The sequence below is a fragment of the Glycine soja genome, chromosome 1 (assembly GCF_004193775.1).
Source record: "Glycine soja cultivar W05 chromosome 1, ASM419377v2, whole genome shotgun sequence".
Lineage (NCBI taxonomy): Eukaryota > Viridiplantae > Streptophyta > Magnoliopsida > Fabales > Fabaceae > Glycine > Glycine soja.
Genome location: NC_041002.1, coordinates 51,554,276 through 51,579,461, shown reverse-complemented (window position 1 = coordinate 51,579,461; position 25,186 = coordinate 51,554,276). Strand labels below are relative to the sequence as shown.

Below are 25,186 nucleotides of genomic sequence, written 5' to 3'. Positions count from 1 at the left end.
TCTTTAGATAAAAATGTTTTATGGATAATAAAACTTAAATGAACTACGTTTTTTGTATTTATTTCAATTAAAATTAAAGTTTAATCTTAGTAACTCATTTAATAAAAGTTTTCCAATGTGATTCAGCATATAAAATAAAATAAAAGTCTTCCTTAACACCAAAGTCAAATTTTAGTTAAAGAAACATAATTTTTTTTAGTTAACTATGATAAGTTTCTATGGGATATTTGTATATTATTTTTGGTAAATATCACATGTATTTTTTATGAGAGATAATTATGTTTGAGCTTAATACTTATGAATCAAACTTGAGATTAATAAGTTAGAACAACATTTATAAAAAATATTAATTATATAAAAAGTAATATAACTATGAAGTATACACATCTACCCACTTTCCCTATTTTTCTCTTCATTTTCTTCATATCTCTTCTTTGTTTTATTACATACTTATAGTACTTTTAATTATCTCTAATCTCCCGGTCTCTCTTCTCTATCCATTCCGTTCTAACTTATTTTGTAGTGGATGTTTATTAGGAACACGGGCATATGAATAATTTAACATTATAAACACATATTTGACACTCTTAATTTATCTCAATCTAAATTAAATATTCTTGTTATATCATATGATTTATTATATTTATCACTTCTTTCTCTTCTAGTTTTGAGATTTAAGTGTACACAACCATTTTCCGTTTACTAGTGCTCTTATGTAACAATCATCACTAATGACTACTGGCTAGACACACAGCAACACAAGGCTCACATTTCTTAACTTTAGTTTGACGTAGCAGTATCTTAAAACTTCTGCTATTTATTTGCAACGGCAATCTAGTCTGGTTCCAAGCAATAGAAAGTCCACAAACGAAGGATTCACAGAATGGATACAAGCCCTGAAGCAAGCAAATATTTCTGTTAGGTGAATATCCTAATAGCTAAGTGAATTATTATTAACAAGTATAATGCTTTTAACTAAAACCTGGAATGAGTTAGATTGTTTACCCACTCACATGCTAAATACTAGTAATTATCAATTAAGAGATAGCATTTGATAAATTTTCCACTTGGCAGCACACAGAGTATCTCTGCTCAATCTCTCCCTACAGTTACGTTTTACCATTTAACACATTACTTCCCTTTAACGAAAAAGATTAGTTCAATGTACAATATAAGATTTGTTCGGTCCCCCGTGTCTCTCACTTTCAGTCCACATTAAAAACTAAAAAGAAAAAAAATGAATGGTGCGTGTGAATATTTTGAATTGGCCTAGGAATCTCAGCCTCTAAGGCATTCCAAAGAACTTGAAGTCCTTGTCAACATATCGCTTGCAAGTCTTGATGCAAAACAATTTCGTTACCTAATCAAGTTTCCTATCCTCAGTTTAACAAACTACTTAGTCCAACCTACCTTTGCAGCAATTTGTATAAATATTATCACACCACCTTTTTTGCCATAACTACCTCATCAACATAGAATCATACACATATACTAAACTGAACGAAGTTGTCTAAGAAGAGAAGAACAATGGCTGCTGGCATGGGCTTCCGCAGTCACAAATCTTTGTTAACAATTCTTTTCGGTTTTCTTGGATTGTTCTCCTTTACAGTTGAAGCAGCCACAAAAAAATACCAATTTGATGTGAGTTATATATTATATGCATTTACGGTCAAAACTAGCATTCTTAACTATCCATTTGAATTAATTTTTGAATTTTGATGACATTCATTATACTGTACCTACAGATTCAAGTAAAGAATGTGAGTAGATTATGTCATGCAAAACCCATTGTAACAGTAAATGGGAGGTTTCCAGGGCCAACAATTTATGTTAGAGAAGGAGACAGAGTACTAGTCAACGTAACCAACCATGCAAAATATAACATGACAATTCACTGGTACCGTACGCCAATTTGTATTTAACATGACATTATTATATGTGTTAATACATGCAAATGGGATTCTTACAAGCATATGGATTATATTGGTTATATTATAGGCATGGAATTAAACAATATCGCAATGGTTGGGCAGATGGACCAGCTTACATTACACAATGTCCAATCCAGACTGGTAATAGCTACACTTATGACTTCAACGTCACAGGGCAAAGAGGAACTTTGTGGTGGCATGCTCATATTTTTTGGTTGAGAGCAACTGTGTATGGTGCAATTGTTATCATGCCTAAACCTGGGACCCCATTTCCGTTCCCACAGCCAGCCAGAGAATTTGAAATTCTGCTAGGTTAGTTCAGCTTCTGAAATACATAATTCATTATATAACGTGCAAAAGACTAAGTGGAGAAATTATTATATGGTCTCAAACCATAGTTCCAACTAATCTTCATGTCTATTGTTACTAATTTTTTCATAAAAACTTGATTATGTGTCACATTAAAATTGACCAGAACTATAAACATGTGATAGTTTAAGATTATCCAATAATTTCTCGCTAGGGAGCCACCTTCACGTTTACTTGTGATAAATTAATACAACAAATTAAAAATTTTATAACAGGAGAATGGTGGCACAAAGACGTGGAAGAGATTGAAACGCAAGGGAATCAAATGGGGTTGCCACCAAATATGTCAGATGCACATACAATCAATGGGAAGCCAGGACCACTCTTTCCTTGCTCAGAGAAACGTAAGCAAAATTTGGCCAACTTTGGGATTATGTAAAGTAAAAGTCTATGGTTTGGCTAAATTTGGCTAGAAAGTATCTTTGCTCTAAAGAGAACTACGCTTAAAAAACATTTCATTCCCAATCTCTCAAATACAAAATGTTCATTTGTTTTCCAGATACATTTGCAATGGAGGTTGAACAAGGGAAGACTTACCTACTTAGAATCATCAATGCTGCCCTCGATGACGAGCTTTTCTTTGCCATTGGTGGTCACAACTTGACAGTAGTGGAGGTTGATGCAGTTTACACAAAACCATTCACCACTCAAACCATTCTAATTGCACCTGGTCAAACCACAAATGTTCTAGTCAAGGCCAACCAAGTAGCAGGAAGATACTTCATGGCTACAAGGACCTTTATGGATGCACCAATACCAGTTGATAGCAAAGCCGCAACAGCTATATTCCAATACAAAGGCATTCCAAACACTGTCCTTCCTTCTCTTCCTTCTCTTCCTGCTGCCAATGACACACGTTTTGCTTTGAGTTACAACAAGAAATTAAGAAGCCTAAACACTCCTCAGTACCCTGCTAATGTTCCACTCAAAGTTGATCGAAACCTCTTTTACACCATCGGTTTGGCCAAGAATTCTTGCCCCACATGCGTCAATGGAACTCGGCTACTTGCTTCCTTAAACAATGTCTCTTTTGTGATGCCTCAAACCGCGCTTCTCCAAGCTCACTACTTCAATATCAAGGGGGTTTACAGAACTGATTTTCCTGATAAGCCTCTAACTGCTTTTAACTATACAGGTGCACCATTAACGGCTAATCTTGGTACTTCAGTTGGCACAAGAATTAGCAAGGTTCCCTTTAATTCTACAGTGGAGCTAGTTTTGCAAGACACCAACCTCCTCACTGTTGAGTCGCATCCTTTCCATCTTCATGGCTATAACTTCTTTGTTGTTGGAACTGGAATTGGTAATTTTGATCCTGCAAAAGACCCTGCTAAGTACAACTTGGTAGATCCTATTGAGAGGAACACTATTGGGGTTCCCACCGGTGGTTGGACCGCCATTCGTTTCAGGGCTGATAATCCAGGTATGTATATGATTCTTCAGGAATAAATTATTACGTGATTCCAGATTATATATTATGATCCCAACTAATCTCCATATGACATATAGTGTGTTATTCATTTTTTTGGATAAATTAAAAAATCTTGATTATGTGTCAATGCTACATAGAGATTAGTCAAAATCATAGACGTGACTTTCTGACACTGTCTAATAATTTCTTTTCATTAAGTGCATGTGCTACCTTAAAAATTGAGAAAATAATCTTAAACACTGTTATGATATGATGTGATGACATATGTTGTTTTCGTACTTATGGTTGTGTAGGTGTTTGGTTCATGCATTGTCATTTGGAGCTACACACAGGTTGGGGATTGAAAACGGCGTTTCTTGTGGAAGATGGTCCAGGACAAGATCAATCTGTTGTGCCTCCACCGAAGGACCTTCCAGCATGCTAGACATGAATGAATTTGTTAACAACCTTGGATTGTGTTATATGGAATTAACGGTGTTTTATTCAACATTTATTGTCTGTTAATACTTCCTGCTAAAGATGCAGAGAGTTTCAATTAAGAGTTAACAAATGTAAGCAAAGTTTGGACCATGTACAAAATTTATTGACCTGATACATAAAACTTTCATTGATCATACAGTATACCCTCTACTAGTATTCTTTTTTACCACGAATTTGTTAAAGTTGGTGCAGCTTATATAATTGTCATTTCTTTTACCAAAGGACGGAACTGATGCCTTCAATTAGTAGAACTTCGAAAGCAAGATAAATATTGGTTTGTTAGCTAGTTTCTTTGAAACTCAACCATCCATGTTCATTAATTGTTCATGAAGTTTAATTGAAGCTATTCAGACTTTAAAATTAAAATGTTAAATACAGATAAATATATAAAATGCTCTAGATCGAAAATGAAGATAAAAAATCTAGCTGGACAGTTACAGTTCAAAGTTTAAACTCTCCCATGATTCTATAGGTAAATTCGTGCATGCATAGTCAAATATTAAGTTGTTCACAAATATTTGAGAGACTTCGCAGCTGCCACATGCACCAAGTAAAGTTTAGTCATATCATGGCTGATGTGATGCTCTTATAATTATACTTCTAAGAGGATGACATTAACCATCTTCACCAAAATAGTTTTTCGATTCCTATATAATTTTACGTCATCTTTTTTTTGGTTGTCATTTTCTAGCTTTCGTAATATTCGTTTCTTAGCAAAGGCTTCCTGTCATATTCCTGATCTCGTTGGAGTTTGGACTATTGTATTTGTAATATAGCCAACAAGAGAAAATCAGGCCTTAGATTTCTTGGATGCTCTTATAACATTTTCTACATTACCCCTGATTTACTTGTAGTAAAAAAGTCTAGACATGTTTTTACTAGTCATTTTAATATAGTATAGGAAAAATATAATTCTTAAAAAAAGGAAAAAATAATTGAATTTACTTTACCTTTATTTTAAAATAAAATACTTGTATTATTCAATAAAATGTGAAAGTTCTAGTATATATATATATATATATATATATATATATATATATATATATTTAGGTAGTATTTGAATTTTATTTTTAACAGAAATAATTATTTTTTATTTTTTTCGGATCGAATTCCAAATTAGTTAAGATTTTTTGTTCAACAGGAGGATTAAAACCAAAATATATAATATTGCTCCGTTTTTTTTTAATCAATGCAAACGTTTTTTTTTAACGGTTCCTAATTAAGACCCTTTTGTAACTTGGAAATTATTCAACTTTTTCTTCGACTCAGTGAATTCGATGAGAAAACAAGGGATGCATGTGCTAGGGAAAGCTTTAGTGCATAGAACGCTTAAACTCCATGCACTTGTTAACTACAAATTATACAAGATTGTTTTTTTTTAAAAAAAAGTTATCAATCAAAAGAATAAGTTGGTGGAAAACATAAACAGCTAGCGAACGAACTACGTTGGCGGAGCACCGTCGACCGTTCAACGACTTTTTCCATACATTAACCAAACAAAATTAAACAAGCTGTAGGTTGATAGCCTCTTATGTAAACCATATATGATCATACTAGCTTCAGAAGTTTAATAATACAGGTTAATTATATAACATTAAACAAGTGTGCAAAAATTAATTCACTTTAATGTTGTAAGCAGTTGTTCACTCTCAGTCTTGAGCCACATAAAATCGTGATATTAATTTATAATACATAAATAAGTATGCATTAGACTATTAAGAGTGGTCGGAAAAAATTGTGAATTCTATAGTTAAGATACATAATACTACTATAAATTGTGATTAATTAAATACATGTATATAATCTTCTACGTACAATGGATTTTGCTGATTTTCTTTTTTTCTCCTTTTAATATTCCCTCTCTCTTTCTCTCTTATAAGAGAAATTATTATATGTTCTAGATTATCATATATAATGAATCTTGAATCGGTATCACATAATAGTTTCTCTCCTTATAATCCTACTATATGAAGTTTCGCTTAAAACAAATTAATTGTTTTGAGGTTCGGTAGCTGAAGCATAAAGCCACATATTGCTTGCCCCCCAAAAGATTTTTTCTCGTCCTTCCTGATATGTATATACGTCAGAAAGAAAGAGATAAGACGAGAAAAAAGAAAATATATAAGTGACGAATAAAACGGATGATTAATAGAAAAGAGAAAGAAAGAAAAACATATAAATAAAGGTCTAAGAATAAATAAATCGTTGGTCCAAATAGTCCTAAGTTCAATCTTAAAAGATTTTTTCTCATACTACCTTAAATGTATATATTTCAGAAAGAAAGAGATAAAGCCAGAAAGAAGAAAAAAAAGAAGTAACCAATAAAATGGATGAGATGATTAACGGAAAAGATAAAGAAAGAAAAAGATATAAATAAAAGTCTAAGAACCAACAAGTTCTTGTTTAAGTAATTTTGATCTTGATCCCTAAGTAGAATCTTAGATTTAAATCTTATAAATAAAAAAATTTAGTAATTAAAAGAAGAGATTCTATTAAAAATGATTAATTAAATTTTTTGATAAAAGATTAATTATCAACAAATTGATCTAATGTAAAAAATCTTGGGTTGCTACTCCCATGGTCAAAATCTTGATTTATTTGGTATGCCACTTTCCTCTGCAATATGTAGTTGCAAATTTCATAATTTAAATTTTTTGAGAAGTTCAAATATGAATTGGTTGGAATTTTCTTTTACTGCGCGAATTATCTGAGTTTTATTTCTAAATTAGTTCAAATCAAATCAACTACTTTAATTATTCAAAACGTAGTGGTAGTATATCGTGACCTTCAAAACTCATCCACTGCTTTTCAAAGCTTCTCAAACAGCTTCGCGGGTTCAATATTCTTAACAAGGTTCACAATGCACCTGCAGGAACAAAAAAAAGCTTGTCATGTGTTCAAGAATTCGAGTTAATTATTAATGTAGCAGAAGATACACTGATACAGTCCACGGACGTTACATTTTTTTGTTTTTTAGGATGGACGCATTTCTTTTCTTAAAAGTTGCTACATCTTAAAATTGTTTAATTTTTTTACCCCAAAAATATAAAAAAGGGCCTTAACCAAACAAAATGAAACTTTTTAAATTGAGATTACATAACATTCTTCTCTTTAAAAAAAAATTTGGGAAAACATTTACCGAAATTGTAGTGGGCAACCCTCAATAGTGAGATTTTACCATAATGGCATCACAGCAATAAAATAAGTGGCGAAGGAACTTTCCATTTGGGTGGCACAAGGATTTAATTCCTGGCATTGGCATTCACCCTTAGGCCTTGCTATTACTTCTCCTTAACGATAAAGCCTGTAGCCAGAGTATATTAAGGTATATTAACAGGTTAGATTTCATGTACTTATCATTTTCAGTTCCAATTTTGAAAACGTGTAGTATAAAAAATTTATAAAATCTCTAAATATTGTTCACTCCCTACAAACCCAGCCCAAGGCCTTTAGAATTTTTGTCACATTTCACTTACAAGCTTTTATGCACAGCTCATTAAAACTGAAAAGTACTACCTAATCAGCCTATGGTGTTTTCAATTCTTCATGCAACAAACTGATAGCCCATCTTACCTTCTCCCCATTCATATAAATTCTCGAACATATGCACCACTACCTGCATCCATACAAGGCAAGATATCAAATAGAACTTCGACATCAAAGACAAAATGGCAAGCTTGGGGGGTTCCATGTTTGTCTCAACGTTTCTCTTTGTCTTTGTTGGCTTAATGTCTTCTTCATCTGAAGCTGCCATAAAGAAATACCAGTTTGATGTAAGTTAGACTTATTTTGATATCATAATCAACATGCTCATGCAAAGTTCCCTTGATAGCATTTTGTGTTTTCTACAGATTCAAGTGACGAATGTGAGTAGACTATGCCATGCAAAGCCTATTGTAACAGTGAATGGGAGGTTCCCGGGGCCAACTATATATGTTAGGGAAGGAGATAGAGTGCTGATCAATGTCACCAATCATGTACTATACAACATGTCAATTCATTGGTAGGTCAATTTTGCAATATCAGAAACATAGGTGAATGAAGCTTTTGATACTAACATGTATATGTATACGTTAATTTCTCTCACAACCATGTTGCTTCTTATAGGCATGGCCTTAAACAATTTCGTAATGGTTGGGTGGATGGACCAGCTTATATCACACAGTGTCCAATACAGACGGGAAGCAGCTATACTTATGATTTCAATGTTACTGGGCAGAGAGGAACACTATGGTGGCATGCACACATTCTATGGCTGAGGGCCACTGTGTATGGTGCAATAGTAATTATGCCTAAACCTGGAACACCATTTCCTTTCCCACAGCCAGCCAGAGAATTTGAAATTCTCCTAGGTCAGTTTGAATGTCAAGTATATATGACATATTCTTAATATTGGAAGGATAAAAGGGTAAGAAATTTGCTACAGCTAATTTTTTGTGCATGCAATAGGTGAATGGTGGAACAATGACGTGGAAGAGATTGAAAATCAAGGGAACAAAATGGGGTTGCCACCAAATATGTCAGATGCACATTCGATCAATGGGAAGCCAGGACCACTATTTCCATGTTCTGAGAAACGTAAGGAAATATTTAGCACAAGTTTGGGCTATTTGGTTGTGGCTTGGAAAGAGTGAAATCTTTGTATTAACTGCAACTTTGTTTCAATTTTTAGACACATTTGCAATGGAGGTAGAACAAGGGAAGACTTACCTCTTGAGAATCATCAATGCTGCCCTGAATGACGAGCTTTTCTTTGCCATTGCCGGTCATAGTTTGACAGTAGTGGAGGTTGATGCTGTTTATACAAAACCATTCACCACTCCGGCTATACTAATTGCACCTGGTCAAACCACAAACGTTCTTGTCCAAGCCAACCAAGTTGCTGGTAGATACTTCATGGCCACCAAGGCTTTTATGGATGCTCCAATCCCAGTTGACAACAAAACTGCCACAGCTATACTCCAATACAAAGGCATCCCAAACACTGTCCTCCCTGTTCTTCCACAGTTGCCGGCTAGCAATGACACACGTTTTGCTTTGAGTTACAACAAGAAATTAAGGAGCCTAAACTCTGCTCAGTACCCTGCTAATGTTCCTCTCAAAGTAGATAGAAACCTCTTCTACACTATTGGTTTAGGCCAGAATTCTTGCCCCACATGCCTCAATGGAACCCAGCTCGTTGCTTCATTAAACAATGTATCTTTTGTGATGCCCCAAACTGCGCTTCTCCAAGCTCACTACTTCAATATCAAGGGGGTTTTCAGGACTGATTTTCCTGACCGCCCTCCAACCCCTTTCAACTTTACTGGTGCACCGCTAACCGCCAATCTTGCCACTTCAACTGGCACGAGAGTTAGCAAGATTGCTTTCAATTCCACAGTGGAGCTAGTTTTGCAGGACACCAATCTGCTCAGTGTAGAGTCACATCCATTCCATCTTCATGGCTATAACTTTTTCGTTGTTGGAACCGGGGTTGGTAACTTTGATCCTGCTAAAGACCCTGCTAAGTACAACTTGGTAGATCCTATTGAGAGGAACACGGTTGGGGTTCCTACCGGTGGTTGGACAGCAATTCGTTTTCGGGCAGATAACCCAGGTATGTCTCGTGAAAGTTGTCCTAAATTTCAATAATGTTTAACTCTAAGATGATCTAAGCATTGCCCAATTTTTTCTGACATTTAACAGGTATATTATGTATGCTATAATGTCATGTTGTTATTGTAGGTGTTTGGTTTATGCATTGTCATTTGGAGGTGCATACTGGTTGGGGGTTGAAAACGGCTTTTGTTGTGGAAAATGGACCTGGACAAGATCAATCTGTTCTGCCTCCACCAAAGGACCTTCCAACTTGCTAGCCATCCACGAAAATATGGTCTAAGAGAATTTGATTTAAACACCTTTCAATGTTTTTACTGTCTTTCTGCTAATTGCTCAACCTTCCTGTAAAAGTTGCAGAAGGTTTTTAGTTGTGTTAACAAATGTGCAGAAACAATAGTAAACTAAAGAGTGATTTCATTCAGGAATTCTTGTATTTAAATTTCGAAAATAAGAATAATTGCTTCGTTCTATTTTGTTACTTCCGTGGGCATAGATTTTTCATTTCTCATGTATCTCTTAAAAAATCTCCTTCAGCAATTTGCACTGAATGCCTGAAAAACACATCACGGTCTAGACAACTAAAAAACAAAGAACCCTGTTAATCTCGTAACGATCTTACTTCCCTCCCCTTTATACATTATTTAAAGCACTTCATAATATAGATCAAACTACTTATCAAGAAAACTATGCGAGTTTCAAGTGTTTGGATGAAACTCCACGATGAAGTTTAAGCTTAGAATACATACAAAACCTCCAAGAAAGAGAAAAAAAGGCATAACATTTGGAACAAGAGAGTGCTTAGATTTATTTATAGTCAGAGATAGACTTCACTCCAGCAGTCCAACTTGAAGTTCAAACTTAAGAGACTCTTTTCTGTTTTTCCTTTCCTTTCCCCCCCCCCCCCCCCCCCCCCACAAAGCAAGGTATTTGTTGAAGCGAAATCAGCCCGCAACCAGAACCAGATTATGATCAAACCCAGACACGGCCTGTAAAATTTGAAAAGCCTCCAAGGAATCAATGCAAGATGGCTCCACTTGGTTAACAGAACTTCCTAACCCAAGTCTTCCACTTTTACCAGAGCCCCAGACCCACAATTCCCCTTTGGACGTGAGAGCAAGGGAATGTGCACGCCCTGCCGAAACCGAGACAGGGTTTTCCCCATCCAATGCATCAATCAAAGAGGGTAGTTTTCCATCCCCGGGCCTCCCAAGCTGAGAACTCAGGTTCCATCCCCATGAAGCAATGTTTGTAGTCCCCACACTAACATCTGATTCACCGAACTGGCATATTGCCAATGAATGCCCAAGCCCTGCTGCTATAAAAACGGGACTGAAGCTCATTTCAACGGGGAAAACTCCCAAATCTATTTTAGCTCGCCCCAACTGACCATACACGTTGCTCCCACAGCTCAAGAGCACACCATCACCTGATACAGTAAAACACTTAAGTTGAAAAATAATGCATACATCTTATAACTTGCTATTATTGAGTGTTGTGTTACTCACGGCAAAGAACCAGAGAATGATCAAGGCCACATGCAATGTCTAAAACATGAACACCGCGTAACTCTTCGACCAAGCGGGGTTCCCATACTATCGGCATGTTATTCTCCTGTTCAATTCCTTGCAAGACTCTCTTTTCAGCAGCTTCCAGGTCTGAAGTCGAGAGTTGTGAGTTATTTGGAGACTCAGATTCCAACGGAGATGTCTGGAAGTGATTATTCCCCATTTTCCCTATTCTACCGTCCGCTGAATAGCCCCATCCAAACAACTTGCCATCCGAAGTACGAGCTAGAGCATGCCCCCATCCAAACGCGACCTAAACAAACAAGTTAAGTTAGTTACCAAATCTGAGTATGATATAACAAGGGGAATTTATCAAGTACCACCTTGGCTACGTTTTCCCGAGAAAGTGCTTCAAGTTTAGTAGGCACAACAGCCTCGGTGATATGTTGACCAAGACCAAGTTGACCGCGTTTGGACTTCCCCCAGACCCACACGGAACCATCATCCCCAAGGGCAGCGGAAACAACGCCCGACGCAAAAGCACCACACACGTTCACATTCTCTAACAATCCCTTCACTCTTTCTGGCTCATGCCATGATTCTCTGCTCAAATAAAAAAGCATGAAAAGCGCTTCTTTATTTTTGTTAAAAAAAAAAACAAGTGAGTGAAGGGGGATGAGTTAGTTACCTAGAGGATGGGCCGCGGCCAAGTTGGGCCTCGTTGTTTCTGCCCCAGGCCCAGAGGTGGCCGTGGGAAGTGAGGGCGAGGGAATGGTAGTGTCCGGCGTGGACGCTAACGATGTCGGAAGGAAGAGCGGTAACAGGTGTGGGTTCGTATGCGTCTAGTCCCACACCTACTGGGGATCCAACGGCACCCTGGCTGCCATCTCCGAAACACATCACGGTGCTCATCCATCTCAAGTGGACCCCACTAACCGCTTTCAGTTTCAGCTTCCTCACCAACATTTCTTCTTTCTTTACTCTTCGCTTGTCCGTGACCGTGAGAGATTCCTACTGGATTTGTCAATTCCTTCCTATGGTGGGCTCTATATGTTCGGGCCTGATGGGTTTTGGGCCGAACCAATTTTGATCCAGTTGAGCGCAAGGAATATCCGAATTTCCGCGTGGCAAAGCTAGGAGTATAAATAAGAGGTAGTGAAGTAAGCTGATAATAATATTGGTGGTGGCAGAGTAGAATAGCAGATGGCGATGGTTTCCATGGCATTCGGTGTCAGCACTGCGACTTTTCCGAATCTAAACAGGTTGAGGTTAATCACTCAAAATATAAATTTCTCCTTAAACAGATTATCAATATAAATTTTGCATGTGGTTGAAGGTGTCGTGGAGTGGCATATGCAAGTTTGAGCAACAAAGCAAGTACTACATCTTTGGGAGTGCGAGTTACAGAGGGAGAGGGGAATTTGCCGAAGCTTGTTCTCACTTCCCCGGCCGGTAGGTGCGTAATTCTCTATAAAACTATTTTCCCTTCCCTTCACAACACTACCATGTGTGTACGTTGGTTGAATCTGTGGGTGTGCAGTGAGGCTGAGATATACCTGTTTGGAGGTTGCATTACTTCTTGGAAAGTTCCCAGTGGTAAGGACCTCCTCTTTGTTCGCCCTGACGCTGTTTTCAATGGGAACAAACCCATAAGGTTAGCTTCTTCTCTTTAATTACTCTTTTAAGTCTCTCCAGGTATTCTTTTTCCATCAACTATGGTCTATGCAAAGCATATAGTTTCATTTTTTTTTTATACTATTTTTGGATCCCCCAGACACTAATTAATTTTATATTATTGGGCAGTGGAGGTGTTCCGCATTGTTTTCCACAGTTTGGTCCTGGTCCAATTCAGCAGGTATGCGTGCGTGCTCCTTTAGTCAACTCTATTTTCTGCACTTCATCTTGTTCTTTTTTTCTACACATATTTTACCTTTTTATGTTATATCTGCGGAATTAAAATACAAAAATCTGAGGGCAGTACTAGTGATCTTCTTTCACTTGGTCTTGGGTAATAGGCAATGCTGTGCGGCCTGTGCCAGCTATGCTATTCTGATTTTTAGTTAATAAAAAACTTGCTTCTCTTCAGTGAAATCATCAGTGGTGTGATTACTTCATTATGCTGACCTTCTTTTCCATTGTATGCTAATGCTTTCGTTTTTAAAACACTTGCTTGGTTGCGTATTCAACAGCACGGGTTTGCACGGAATATGGATTGGACTGTTGTCGATTCTGAAAACACAGAAGGAAATCCTGTTGTAACTCTGGAGCTGAAGGATGCTCCTTATAGTCGTGCTATGTGGGATTTCAGCTTCCATGCTTTATTCAAGGTCAAGGGCTTCTTTTCTTCAACCACAATTCATCTTTGCAATAGTACAAATTTAACTTTCTCCAAAAATTTAACTTTCTCCAAAATGAGGTGATGCACTTTACAGGATAAGAGTGTAATTATAAGCATTAATTGGAAAATCAACGGTTGAGATTGTAATTTCATAGTTTGGTATCCATATATGTGTATTTTATTACAATCTCAACTGTTTGTTTTTGAATCAATGACTACAATTGCACTTTATTTTAACTATAAAAGAGCCAAATCTACAATACTACTTGTACTCATGCTTGTTGTGTTCTACAACCTAATGATCATGCAATTGCACGCTTCCTTTTTTGCAGGTCACACTAAATGCTAAAAGTCTTGCGACTGAGCTAACAGTTAAAAATACAGACAATAAAGCATTCTCATTTAGTACTGCCTTGCACACTTATTTTCGAGTAAGTGATAGGGGTCATTATTTTGAATGATCATCATGCCATAACCAAAATAATGTTTTAACATTTTGTATTGGGTTTACTGGAGATCTGAACTGAAACTAAGCATCCAATCCTTTAACAAAACATTTATTTATCTTTCAATAATTATTTGAATTAATTTAGAATTATTCTAATGCACAGTTTTTTAACTCAATGCATTGCATACACTTGCTACTTAAACTTGTAGAAGTAATCATTTTAGGGTTGTCTTGCAGGCTTCTGCAAGTAACGCATCGGTAAAGGGGTTGAAAGGTTGCAAAACTCTGAACAAAGATCCAGATCCTAAAAATCCAGTGGAGGGTAAGGAAGAAAGGTATGTATGATACTTTTTGTCTGGGGACTCTTAATTGGAAATAAAACAATAACTACTGGTAAAAGAAAATGGTAATACTGAACTTTGCTTTCCCTTAATCCAGGGGTTGGATAACAAGCTAACTATTGAGTATTTCAAATGATCTCTACCTTGCCAGACATATGTTGACATGCATTTTCTTGTGCATACCCGTTGTTCTTTATATATGTCAACTATTACTTAAAATCCATCTTTATTCATTTTGCCTGAATTTTAACAAGAATTCTGAAATATTACATTCATTTAGTGGCCAATATATGTTCCCATTTCTTCCTCATTATTCATCTTTATCTAATGCACAAGTATATTTCGCCTCAATCTAATTCATGTAAAATCAAAATTTCATTGAATAATGTAGAGTCATATCCTGACATTGAGTTTCTTAATTTAGCTTAATGTACAGTAACCTTCATAATGCAGGGATGTTGTCACTTTCCCTGGATTTGTAGATTGTGTTTATCTTGATGCTTCCAGTGAGTTGCAACTTGACAATGGTTTGGGTGATCTAATATCTATCAAGAACACAAAGTAAGTAATTTTAAACTTTTATTAATTATTTGGTTTGCCCAAGTCACTTGCTTATACTTCTTCTTTTGCCTCTTACCTATGTAGTTGGTCAGATGCTGTGTTGTGGAATCCTTACCTTCAAATGGAAGCATGTTACAAAGATTTTGTTTGCGTTGAAAATGCTAAGGTAATGACTTTACAAAACATTCTAGAAAGTGATCAAAGATATACTCTGCTTGGCTGTGCATTTTTCGTGACTACAATATTAGCATGGAGGCTATTGAATTTAAGTAAACATGAGTGGAAGTGTCCAGCTAGAAATAATTTTCATTGCTGAAATAATTTTAAAGCCTTCTCTATTGATTCTTCTAAATTTTCAGATTGGAAGTGTCCAGCTAGAGCCAGAACAAACTTGGACAGCTGTGCAGCACCTTAGCATAGCTTGAACTGTAAATGTGTTTCTACATCAGCAATTATTTTTGTCATATTTGATACCCCAACAAATATGTATCTTCTGTATTAATAATTTTCTATGCCACTACTGTCGAGGGAAGGATAGTGTACAAGAGTTAAACCTCATTACATTCGTAACATTATCGTAACAACAATAAGGAATAATAATTTTCTTTTATATTCTCAATGCTAAAAGACAACATTTTTCTCAGTTTGGTTTCTCCCAACAGGCAGTGAAAAACCATTATTCCATCTTCCCACTTTCAGTGGATTCGTTTTCATTCTCCTCTCAATTTTCTCCTTAAACATATCATCAATTTGCAAGAAGATTAGGCATGCCATATATCTCTTGGATATGTGGGTGGGATCCATCCCCAGCAAAGAACTCGTGGACAACCCCATTCAGGGTGATGCTACTGCATCCTGGATGATTTAGCAGTCCCCTATGTTTGATCTGGCTTCTCACTCTGACCACTTGGTTCCATTCTCCAGCAGCAGCATAAATGCTTGCCAAATGAATATACCGGCCACTATGATCAGGGTCTAATTCTATCAAAATTTTTCCAATCTCTTTACCAAGCTCAAAATGTTTGTGCAGTTGACAAGCATTGAGCAGTGCTCCCCATATTGCTGCATTTGGCTTGACGGGCATGGACTCTATGAACTCCCTTGCTTCTTTCAACAACCCTGCACGACCCATAAGATCCACCATGCATCCATAATGCTCCATAGAAGGTTTAATATTATAAACAGAACTCATGCTCTCAAACAGGGACTTTCCTTCTTCAGTTAGTCCGGCATGACTACATGCAGTCAGAATTGCTGTAAAAGTGATCGAGTTTGGGTTAATTCCTGCTTTCTGCATTTGGGTAAACCAATCTAGAGCTTCTCTACCCTTTCCATGGATTGCTAAGCCACCGATTATTGCCGTCCAAGCACAGACACATTTCTTCTCCAACTTACTGAACACTAGTAGGGCTTTCTCCATTTCACCACATTTAACATACATGTCTGTAAGAACACAACCCAAAACTGGATCTATTTTTATTTCGTTTTTTTCAATATAGGTGTGAATCCACTTGCCTTGCTCCAATGCACCAAGGCCTGCACATGCTGAAAGAGAGCAACTCAAGGTTATACTATCAGGTTTGATGCCTGCAACTAGCATTTGCTGTAGAAGAGACAAGGCTTCTTTGTGCATGCCTATCCTAACAAACCCAACAATCATGGTTGTCCAAGAGATGACATTCTTCTCCGGCATTGCTTGAAAAATCTTGTAGGCCATGTCTAGATTTCCAAATTTTATGTACCCATCAATCATTATGTTCCAAGAAACAATATCTCGCGTGGGAAGCTGATTGAATAGGACATGTGCAGATTGGATGTTGCCTGAAATTGCATAAACACGAAGAAGAGAGTTTGTGGCATAAACCTCCAAACCAAAACCCCTTTTGATAATGTGAGCGTGGATTTGCTGGGTTTCTTCAAAGGCTGAGAGAGCAGAACATGCTTTGAGAAGGAAAGGGAAAGTGTAAGAATTGTGAGGTACTGAGTTGTGAAGCATTTGATGGTACAAAAGAAGCGCTGCTTCTGGGTCATTACTATTTGAGTATGCTCTGAGCATGGTGTTCCATATGACAGTATTAGGTGAGCTTATGCTGTCAAAAACCACACGAGTATAGGCTAAGTTAACCAACTCTATTCTGGCGTATGAAACCAAGAGCGTGCTTACTGTTAATTGGTTCCTGATGGTGCCTTTTTTCAACAATTGGCCATGAATCTGCATCAGTTCTTTCATATTTGAACATCTCTCCAGTAAGGCCTGGGTCTGCTCCGTGTTTGGCGGAAGGAGCAGCACAGCCATCGTTAAAGTGCAAAGAGATCGAACTATCCTCAAAAGAGAAGTTGAAATAATTTGGAGAAAAGAGTAGAAGACGTTGCTCAAAATTAGTGGCTTTAGTTTGTTCACACTAGTTTGGATAAGATTAGTTGTAGAGTGAATAGAATATCCTGTTTTATATAGAAAATAGAATGGACTTCCTTTGGCTGTTTCCATGTTTTGGTGCCATTTCAGTATTGACCAATTATTACGAGACAGATTTTTAAAGTTACAAAATGAAAAAAGTAAATACAAGGCGCCGCAGTAAGAACTCACTGGAAGCACAGATGAAACAAACTAACTCAGCAGACTAAAGAAAAAAAATACTCGAATGTTACCAATCAATTGTATTCAGTAAACGAATCAACAAAATCAATTCTATTCAGCAAATTTTAGTTCTCATGAACAAATTTGAATCAATTAACAGAACTGCTCCCAACAATACAAGAACAATTGAAACTGTTAAAGAGGAAATGAAAGTAGCTTTACAGTCTCGTAACTCTAAACCACCCTTTCCAAATTGCTCAAGTCAAGAAGACAACATTGCAATGATGCATACGAGTAGTATAATCAGCCCCACAGCAAAAACCCAACACAACCATTTTCTGTTCTTCTTCTTCATCTGGTCGGCATAGTAAAGACTATTAGTCCCACCATGGATAAAGTTACCAGCATTAACCACATTATCCTCAATGTTATCCAACTTTTCTCCTTGTGTCTCAACCAGAATAGCCATATCAAGAAAAACTTGGTGAAGCTTATTCAAACTCCTCTGGATATCCATCACTGCCTCATGCCTAACCTGAGTGCCCAAATCAGCATCCGTTTTCCCAGCCAGAAACTCAACTTTGAGACTCCCAGAAACCATCTTCTCCATGACCTCCTCAGTAGGAACCTCACCAGTCGCGGTATAGTACCTTCTCTTCAAATCTTCCTTGTGATCAGATAGAATCTTGTCCCTCAAGGACAGAAAGTCATTCATCATGTCCCTAAGCTTGACCCTCAAACCATTTGTGACAGACATTCTGGTCCTGTCAATGGGGCTCCCCTCTTTGTAGGATTCTGACAAACTACGATTGGCTATGTTGGATTGGTCAAGAACCTCAAGCATTGCCTTGATGGTCCGTGCCTTGCGAAGCACGGCAACCATGTCGGACTCCATCCGGTCCCTTAGGCCACGGAGAACTTTGGCACCGTGGGTGCACTTTGCCTCTTCATTTAGTTGCTGAAGATCAAATAAGAGATTGGAGATCTCTTCCATTTCAACCTTGATTGCTTCAACTTCTTGGAAGAACTGAGAGAGGTTGCGGTCTTCCGTGGGGTTGAGTTTCCCTGCTTCAAGGTCAAGATCGTCGTCTTCAAGGTCCTTGCGAGCCTGTTTCTTTAGTTCCACATAACTTAGGAACGACTTTGTCATCAAATCATTCATCTTTGCAAAATTTTGGAAATTCCCAACTGCAAAAATACCAACAAAACAAGATACAAAGTAAGGATTAAGAAAACGGAACGCTTGTGGATTTTTCAAGATAGAAATGAAGCATACCCTTTTGGACAAATTCAAGAAATGAGTCAATTTCTCAATGGACGCAAGTTTTTGTCATGAAAAAATGTCCAAATGATCTGATGAAAGAAAGCAAACAGTCAGCGACGGCGAAATAACAAGGGAGGCGAGAGAAGAGAACCAAAGCATAAAAGAAAAGGAAAGCAAAAAAGGAAAGAGTGGAACATTAAAAATTGATTCTTTATTGTGCAACACGTAGAGAAACGTGGTTGGAGAGAGGTTTTTGCATTACTCAAAAAAGAAAAGTAAAATCAGAAAAACTACCCATGCAGTTTCAGAGAAGGAAAAACTACCCATGCAGTTTCAGAGAAAAAAACTATGGAAGAATAAGAAACATGAACGGGCGAAGATTGAAGAGAAGAGTGTGATTGAACCTTGAAGAAACTAATGTGGTTACCTTTTTTTTCTTGAGTGCTAATGATTCCTCGTCAATCAAATTAGTGAGAAGATGATGATAATGGGAGATTTTGAGTCGGTTTATTTAACATATCTTCTCGTAACAAGAATTTGAAATTTTTGTGTTCGAAAAAATATCCGTTGGATATGAGATATCTTCTAGCAACACGAATTTTATACTATTACTAGAATATTTAAGAAAGACATGAAAAATAAAAAGAGGTTTTAGGAATACAAGTGAAAGGAAAGTAACATTATTTTTTAAATTTTAATTGCATTAAATTACTTTTTTAGTTAAAAATATTTAATTATTTTCACGTATTATCATTAGTTAGTAGTATTATTTTTTCCTCTTGAATTATCAATTAAATGATCTTGGATGAGCATCAATCAACGGACCTCGTCCATGTGATTAACTTATTAAACTATCAATATTTGAGTAGATTTCTTTTTTGTGAGATATTTAAGTAGAAAGTTGAAACACGAACGAAGAACAAAAGATGGAAAAAAAAATCTTAGGAACAATGTTCTAAAAAATAGTGATAGAAATTTCATTCAAGTTGACTAAAGGCAAAGCACGACTAGGAATTTTCATGAGTTAGTTTCGTTTCTGTTCTTACCAGATTTCAGTATCGAGTATGGAAGCTTGTCAAATCTAAGTAATACAATTTCTTTGAGAGGAAAAAAAATCTAAAACAATTAAAATGGTTAACTTGGTATATATATATATATATATATATATATATATATATCAAACTCAATAAATCAAATTCATAAAAAAAAATGTTTTGGTTCAATTTATCATGTTTGAACTTTTCTACTTTTGCAAATCAGAGAAGTTCAAATTAATTAGTTAAAGAAAACCATCATTTTAGTCAAAACAATATTGTATGTTGAATATAAGTATGGTTAAAATAAAATGAGAGAATAGATTAAACATACCCTCATATGTAATTCCCTATGATTTAACATACAAGGAACGACCTTAGAGATCAGAGATGACATATTTCTTACACTTATCATGTTCTGTAATTTTTATAAAAGTTTAGAAAACTTACTTGGAATCCATAATGCATTACAAAAAACATTTACTTGATCATTCTCTCTTTTCTGGTCCCAATTATGTATATACCTTTCTGTATTGTTTTCCAATCAAAATAAAGACTTCATTATTTCTATATCTTAAACTACACTTGTTTTATATTTAAATATAATTAATTTTGAAAGAAATAATGTTAATAGAATTAGAGTCTAGTATGTTCTGTCAGTAAATATTTTTACACAATCAATGTCTCTGCGTGTGTGTGTTTAATTTTGTTAAAGCAACAAATCCTTATTTAAAAGATAAGTTATGTTGACTTCTTAATATTTGATAAAAATACAATGCTATTTTATACTTTGTTGCAATTTTATTTCAACTTTACCACATATATTTGCTACATATTTTATTTTGCAAACATATTAACTATTTTAATGTAAAACTTAAGATGTCAATTAATGGGACATGGGAGTGACTGGCTATCTTCTTTCTAAACTTCCAGTGTTCTATGAATTTGGTTTGATAGTATCTATTTTTATTTAAATTTATTATATAAATATTTATATTTTTATGTGAACGTATCATTTGAATGACACTGTTTAGAATAAAATACTTATTTCTATTAGAGAAAATATAAATATAAATACAACACATTCCTCTAAACAAACTAATAATGTTTTTTGTTTGGTGCGTTGAGAAAAAAACGATACATCTTTACAATATTTTTCCTAAAGAATGTGACTTCCACCTTTTAAACTTAAACAATGTCATAACATGGTAACATGCACTCACATGTCAGTTGCTTTAATGGACACCTTAAACTCATCTTTGAAGAAATATTTTGAAAGAAAAAAGTTAAACAAATTGTCTGTAACTAAGTCTGCGGTATCGTGTTTTGTTGTTTAGCCCTTTCAGCCTCAATCTTCCGTAGCATTGATGAACTCAGCTTAATTTCACCTGATTCTCCAGAGACCAAATCTACAACTTCAATCTGCATAAGATCCAAGAAAATAATTTCTAATATCTGACAAAATATTTTGATAATATTTTCTTAACTTTTATGTCAGAAATTATAACCAAACTACACAAACAATAAATTGAGACCTTCAACTGTGAAAGATCTCTTTCAGCTCTTCTTCTGTTTATAGCCAATCCTCCCGGTAATGTCTCTTTGCTGTAAAATAACCAAATCCAGTTAGTAATCAAATAACCCATAACACTTTTAAAAGTGAACATATATCAAGTTTGTGTTCAATTGTTTGTACTGCAAAAGAATAGACAAGAAATCATGACAACAATGGACCAAGGAATAAAAGAGGATAACCAGCTAAGTTTGATACCAAAACTTTAATTATCACGAACATTGAGATTAGAAACCAGCCAATGGGAATGAAATACTTGATCAGAACTCAGAAGTTACTTTTTATAAGCTGTCTATGAATATATAATTGGATTGCTCACCGCCATTACCAAAAATTAAGATGGAACACACACAAGCCAGTCTTAAATCTTAATACCAAGTTACTAACCTTACAATCACAGCCTCCAAGTTCTCATCTGTAATGGAAGGGCCAAATGGATCTGTGATTGGCACAGCTTGCACTTCCAACTCCGGCTTGATAGACTGCATGTTAGTTCAAACAAATATTAATCAAAATTTAAATAAGAAAAAAATGGATTTTTCATATAAACCCGGCTAGAAGAAATACTATACGCATTTGATGGAACACTATTGTTTATCATTTTATTTTCTCATATTTGCAGACAATGTCATGAACTAGGACAAGGTTTTACATTATATCTCCAACACATAAAACCAACAACACAAACCATGCAGCCTCTCCTATGCTACTTGAAAAAAGACATGTTGCTGTTAAACAGATGTATAAGTTGTCTACAATCCGTCCCTCATGTTCTACATTAACAAACAAAATGAATAAAAGTATTCTGACCAACATTTGTACATGTCAACTTTGTTTTTTTTATTTTTAAAAAAGCACAAAACACAGGAAATTCTTTTCATGAATTATAAAGGAAACTGTCATTGCTTGGATTCATACCTTTATGAAAGTTTTGACATTATTTATCCTTTCCTCAATGGGCTGTATCAGTTCAGCAAACTGCAAAAGTAGAACATGAAAGCACAAGGATAAAAATCCAAAAGCAACAGGATTGTCATACAGAAATAAGGTGATCTTCACTGTGTGACTAAATTTTTTAATAAACAAGATCAAATAGCATAACACGAGGCTTTAAATTTAAGTAGCTTGTATTATTTACTGAAGATAATTTTGATAAAGAAAATTTTATCACTAAATTTTAAGAGCGGAACATTTCAAGCATTTAATCTGTAGCACTAAATAGTTTTCTCGGTTTAATGGTAAATTCAGTTTACCTGTTTGAAATTTTACAAACTGACTGCAGAATATCATCCTTAGTTTTGACTTTAAAATACTAATAAATAATTTGAGGTCCTTTGTCTATTTCATCTACGAGCAATCAAAAATGAAATTAATTTACATTGAATAAATTGAAGTTGACTCAGAGATCCTCAAGAGAATATAACTCTTGGAGATAAAAGCAAAGTTCAGACTCCATCTATTTCATTATTCTTTTTTTTCTTTTAACTCTCAACAAACTTAATGACCATGCCTTGGAGTGCCAGATTCTTCAGTTATAACAATCCACATGACAGAAACTTACTTGACCAAAGCATTCACAACAGGATGGAACAGAGAAAATTAATATCTAAAAGTTGACTTTTCCAATAGAGTTTAATTTTCATGCACTTTCACACAGTAAAAAAAATCATAATTTAATCATCCAAAGTATGATTTTTTTAAGATAGTTATTATAAAAATCAACAAACTTATCATACATGATAACTTGTGGTTGGATAAACATTCGCACTGAATAGTTGTATGCAATTGTTTTCCTTTCCAAGAAAAGGCTCGAAAAATCAACAACTCCACTAATTCACAAAAGTGGAATGTTATCAAAGCAGCCAAATAACAAATTGGTTGAACTGTAATACAAATTACATTCAGCAGTTTAGGCTTTTCAGCTGAAAACCTAAAACTGTAGCGGGAGTACAATAATTATGGTAGGTGCGTACATAAAAATATATTAAAAAGAAGAGTCAAATCCATATAGGTTGTGTACTTGTGTTGTGTCTAATAGTAATTAGCAGTTAATATACGAAGGGAATTATGTATATGCATTTCATAACAACCAAAAATAACAATTAAATGTGGAAAATGGAAAAAGGTAACCTGTTTTTTTGCCAGCATAGGTCCATCGCAAACTCCAATTACAATCCGGCGCCTTGCCAACTCCGCTGAAGCCTGCACACAAGTTTCAAGCTTTGGCATTATCTAAATAAAAGAAAATGAAAAAAAAAATTGAAAGAATAGAAAGGAGGAGAGAGAGAGAGAGAGAGAGAGAGAGAGACGGTGAGGAAGAGGCGGTGGCCGTCGTGCAATCGGTCGAAGGTGCCACCATTGACGACGGCTTCGTAGGTGTTGGGCGGAGAGAGTTTGGGAACCACCATCACCATGGTGTCATCGTCACCGTGAACCGCCATTCGATGTGCAGGAATGACTTTCACTGGTGGCAGTAGGTGTGAGATGAAAAGAGGATCGGATTCGTTGTTATATATATTGAACCAATGGTTCGTTAGTGGTGCTTAACCGTTTACTTCAGTGTGCAGTGGGGACACGCACAACAAAAAAATTTAGACAAAAATAATTTTATTAAAGAATTAATAAAATTTTATTTTTATTTTTATTCGTTAGATTTACATTAAAACACACCTAACATTTCTGACTCCAATCTGAATATTGAGTCACTATGCTCTCCACAAAAATAATGGGCATCAAATCGAACCCATCTATCTACCAAAACATTATCTAGGAAATTTTTATGCTAGTCTTTGATATATTACTCACTAATTATTTTTATTAAAATTTTTATGTTTTAACTTTTTTATTTAATTTTTAATTTTTAATAGAATAATTTATTTTAATTTCTTTTATTTTATCATTTACATAAATACATTAAAGATTAAAATAAATGGTTTTTCATAATGTTAGGAATTAAATAACTTTTTTTTAAAAAATAGGGACAGTTGCAATTTTTACTCTAGTCCTGACTTTGCATCTCACTCTTTCGTGGAGGATGCTACTGTAATTGATTTACATATAAGTAATAGTTAATTTTTTTGGGTCTGGGGCGTTTTGTTCTGCCCAATCAGAAAAAAAAAACTTAAAAAATAACCATTAAAGTAATTAGTAATATTTATAATGTCAAAACTTAATAATAAAAAATCACTCTAATATCACAAACAAAATGTATACCAAGATGCTTAAATCATCTAAAATTAAAGAATAACATTAGTCAGTGTCACTGTCACATTAATTTTTGTTTATAAAATTAAATTTTATAGTTTAGTATAATTAATATTTTTAACAATTTTTCATTTTCTTAATTAATGTACGAAAAGAAATAACGTATGAAGACAAATAGATGTCCAGATCCATGTACAAGTTGCTTTATTTTTATACTTCCTTCTACCAAACATGGATCCAATCGCTTCACCAAAAATATGAAAATGTTGTTTTGTCTTTCAAATGCAGCCGCAGATTAGTCCAGGTACATTACATTGAAAATATGAACTTTTATAATTTATTAACCTAGAAAAGGAATGACAAAAATGGGACACGAGTAAAACAACCAAAAACAAAAGCAATTTCGTGAAACTCTCACTCTCACAAATATAGACCCATCTCGTCATAGTAAGGTTATATAAGGAAAAAAATGAATTGAACATTTTTTTTATAAATTAAAGCTAATATATATATATATATATATATATATA

The 25,186-nt window shown here is 35.2% G+C and overlaps 6 protein-coding genes across 7 annotated transcripts; 3 read left to right on the top strand and 3 right to left on the bottom strand.

Annotated features, from left to right (window-relative positions):
• Positions 1-1,449: 1,449 nt before the first annotated feature.
• On the top strand, positions 1,450-4,350 carry LOC114420497 (laccase-11-like). The gene is made up of 6 exons (XM_028386380.1): positions 1,450-1,641; positions 1,746-1,897; positions 1,999-2,243; positions 2,516-2,644; positions 2,800-3,723; positions 4,026-4,350. Exons 1-6 carry the CDS (start codon positions 1,528-1,530, stop codon positions 4,154-4,156), a joined length of 1,695 nt encoding a protein of 564 aa, XP_028242181.1. The 5' UTR covers positions 1,450-1,527; the 3' UTR covers positions 4,157-4,350.
• Positions 4,351-7,850: 3,500 nt separating this feature from the next.
• On the top strand, positions 7,851-10,280 carry LOC114420452 (laccase-11-like). The gene is made up of 6 exons (XM_028386348.1): positions 7,851-7,985; positions 8,064-8,215; positions 8,320-8,564; positions 8,662-8,790; positions 8,885-9,808; positions 9,937-10,280. The coding sequence occupies exons 1-6, from the start codon at positions 7,881-7,883 to the stop codon at positions 10,065-10,067; spliced, it is 1,686 nt and encodes a 561-aa protein (XP_028242149.1). The 5' UTR covers positions 7,851-7,880; the 3' UTR covers positions 10,068-10,280.
• A 101-nt stretch (positions 10,281-10,381) lies between these two features.
• Positions 10,382-12,378, bottom strand: LOC114420469 (probable E3 ubiquitin-protein ligase HERC3). Its single transcript, XM_028386361.1, has 4 exons — positions 12,004-12,378; positions 11,699-11,918; positions 11,316-11,628; positions 10,382-11,236 (listed from the first exon to the last, which is right to left on the bottom strand). The coding sequence occupies exons 1-4, from the start codon at positions 12,279-12,281 to the stop codon at positions 10,752-10,754; spliced, it is 1,296 nt and encodes a 431-aa protein (XP_028242162.1). The 5' UTR covers positions 12,282-12,378; the 3' UTR covers positions 10,382-10,751.
• A 40-nt stretch (positions 12,379-12,418) lies between these two features.
• On the top strand, positions 12,419-15,622 carry LOC114420477 (putative glucose-6-phosphate 1-epimerase). Its single transcript, XM_028386366.1, has 10 exons — positions 12,419-12,577; positions 12,652-12,771; positions 12,856-12,969; positions 13,119-13,170; positions 13,505-13,642; positions 13,986-14,084; positions 14,339-14,436; positions 14,896-15,003; positions 15,088-15,169; positions 15,363-15,622. Exons 1-10 carry the CDS (start codon positions 12,519-12,521, stop codon positions 15,426-15,428), a joined length of 936 nt encoding a protein of 311 aa, XP_028242167.1. The 5' UTR covers positions 12,419-12,518; the 3' UTR covers positions 15,429-15,622.
• Positions 15,470-17,414, bottom strand: LOC114420461 (pentatricopeptide repeat-containing protein At5g66520). The gene has a single exon (XM_028386355.1). It carries the CDS (start codon positions 17,297-17,299, stop codon positions 15,749-15,751), a length of 1,551 nt encoding a protein of 516 aa, XP_028242156.1. The 5' UTR covers positions 17,300-17,414; the 3' UTR covers positions 15,470-15,748.
• A 250-nt stretch (positions 17,415-17,664) lies between these two features.
• Positions 17,665-23,977, bottom strand: LOC114420484 (syntaxin-112-like). 2 transcript variants are annotated; one of them, XM_028386376.1, is made up of 7 exons: positions 23,762-23,977; positions 23,583-23,654; positions 22,371-22,430; positions 21,840-21,934; positions 21,415-21,484; positions 21,198-21,301; positions 17,665-18,822 (listed from the first exon to the last, which is right to left on the bottom strand). In XM_028386376.1, the coding sequence occupies exons 1-7, from the start codon at positions 23,891-23,893 to the stop codon at positions 17,844-17,846; spliced, it is 1,512 nt and encodes a 503-aa protein (XP_028242177.1). In that variant the 5' UTR covers positions 23,894-23,977; the 3' UTR covers positions 17,665-17,843. The 2 variants fall into 2 exon arrangements, with proteins under 2 accessions (XP_028242177.1, XP_028242173.1); XM_028386372.1 differs by lacking the exons at positions 21,198-21,301; positions 21,415-21,484; positions 21,840-21,934; ... (1 more) ...; positions 23,583-23,654; positions 23,762-23,977 and adding an exon at positions 18,858-19,081 and having other exon boundaries at positions 17,665-18,769.
• Positions 23,978-25,186: the final 1,209 nt, after the last annotated feature.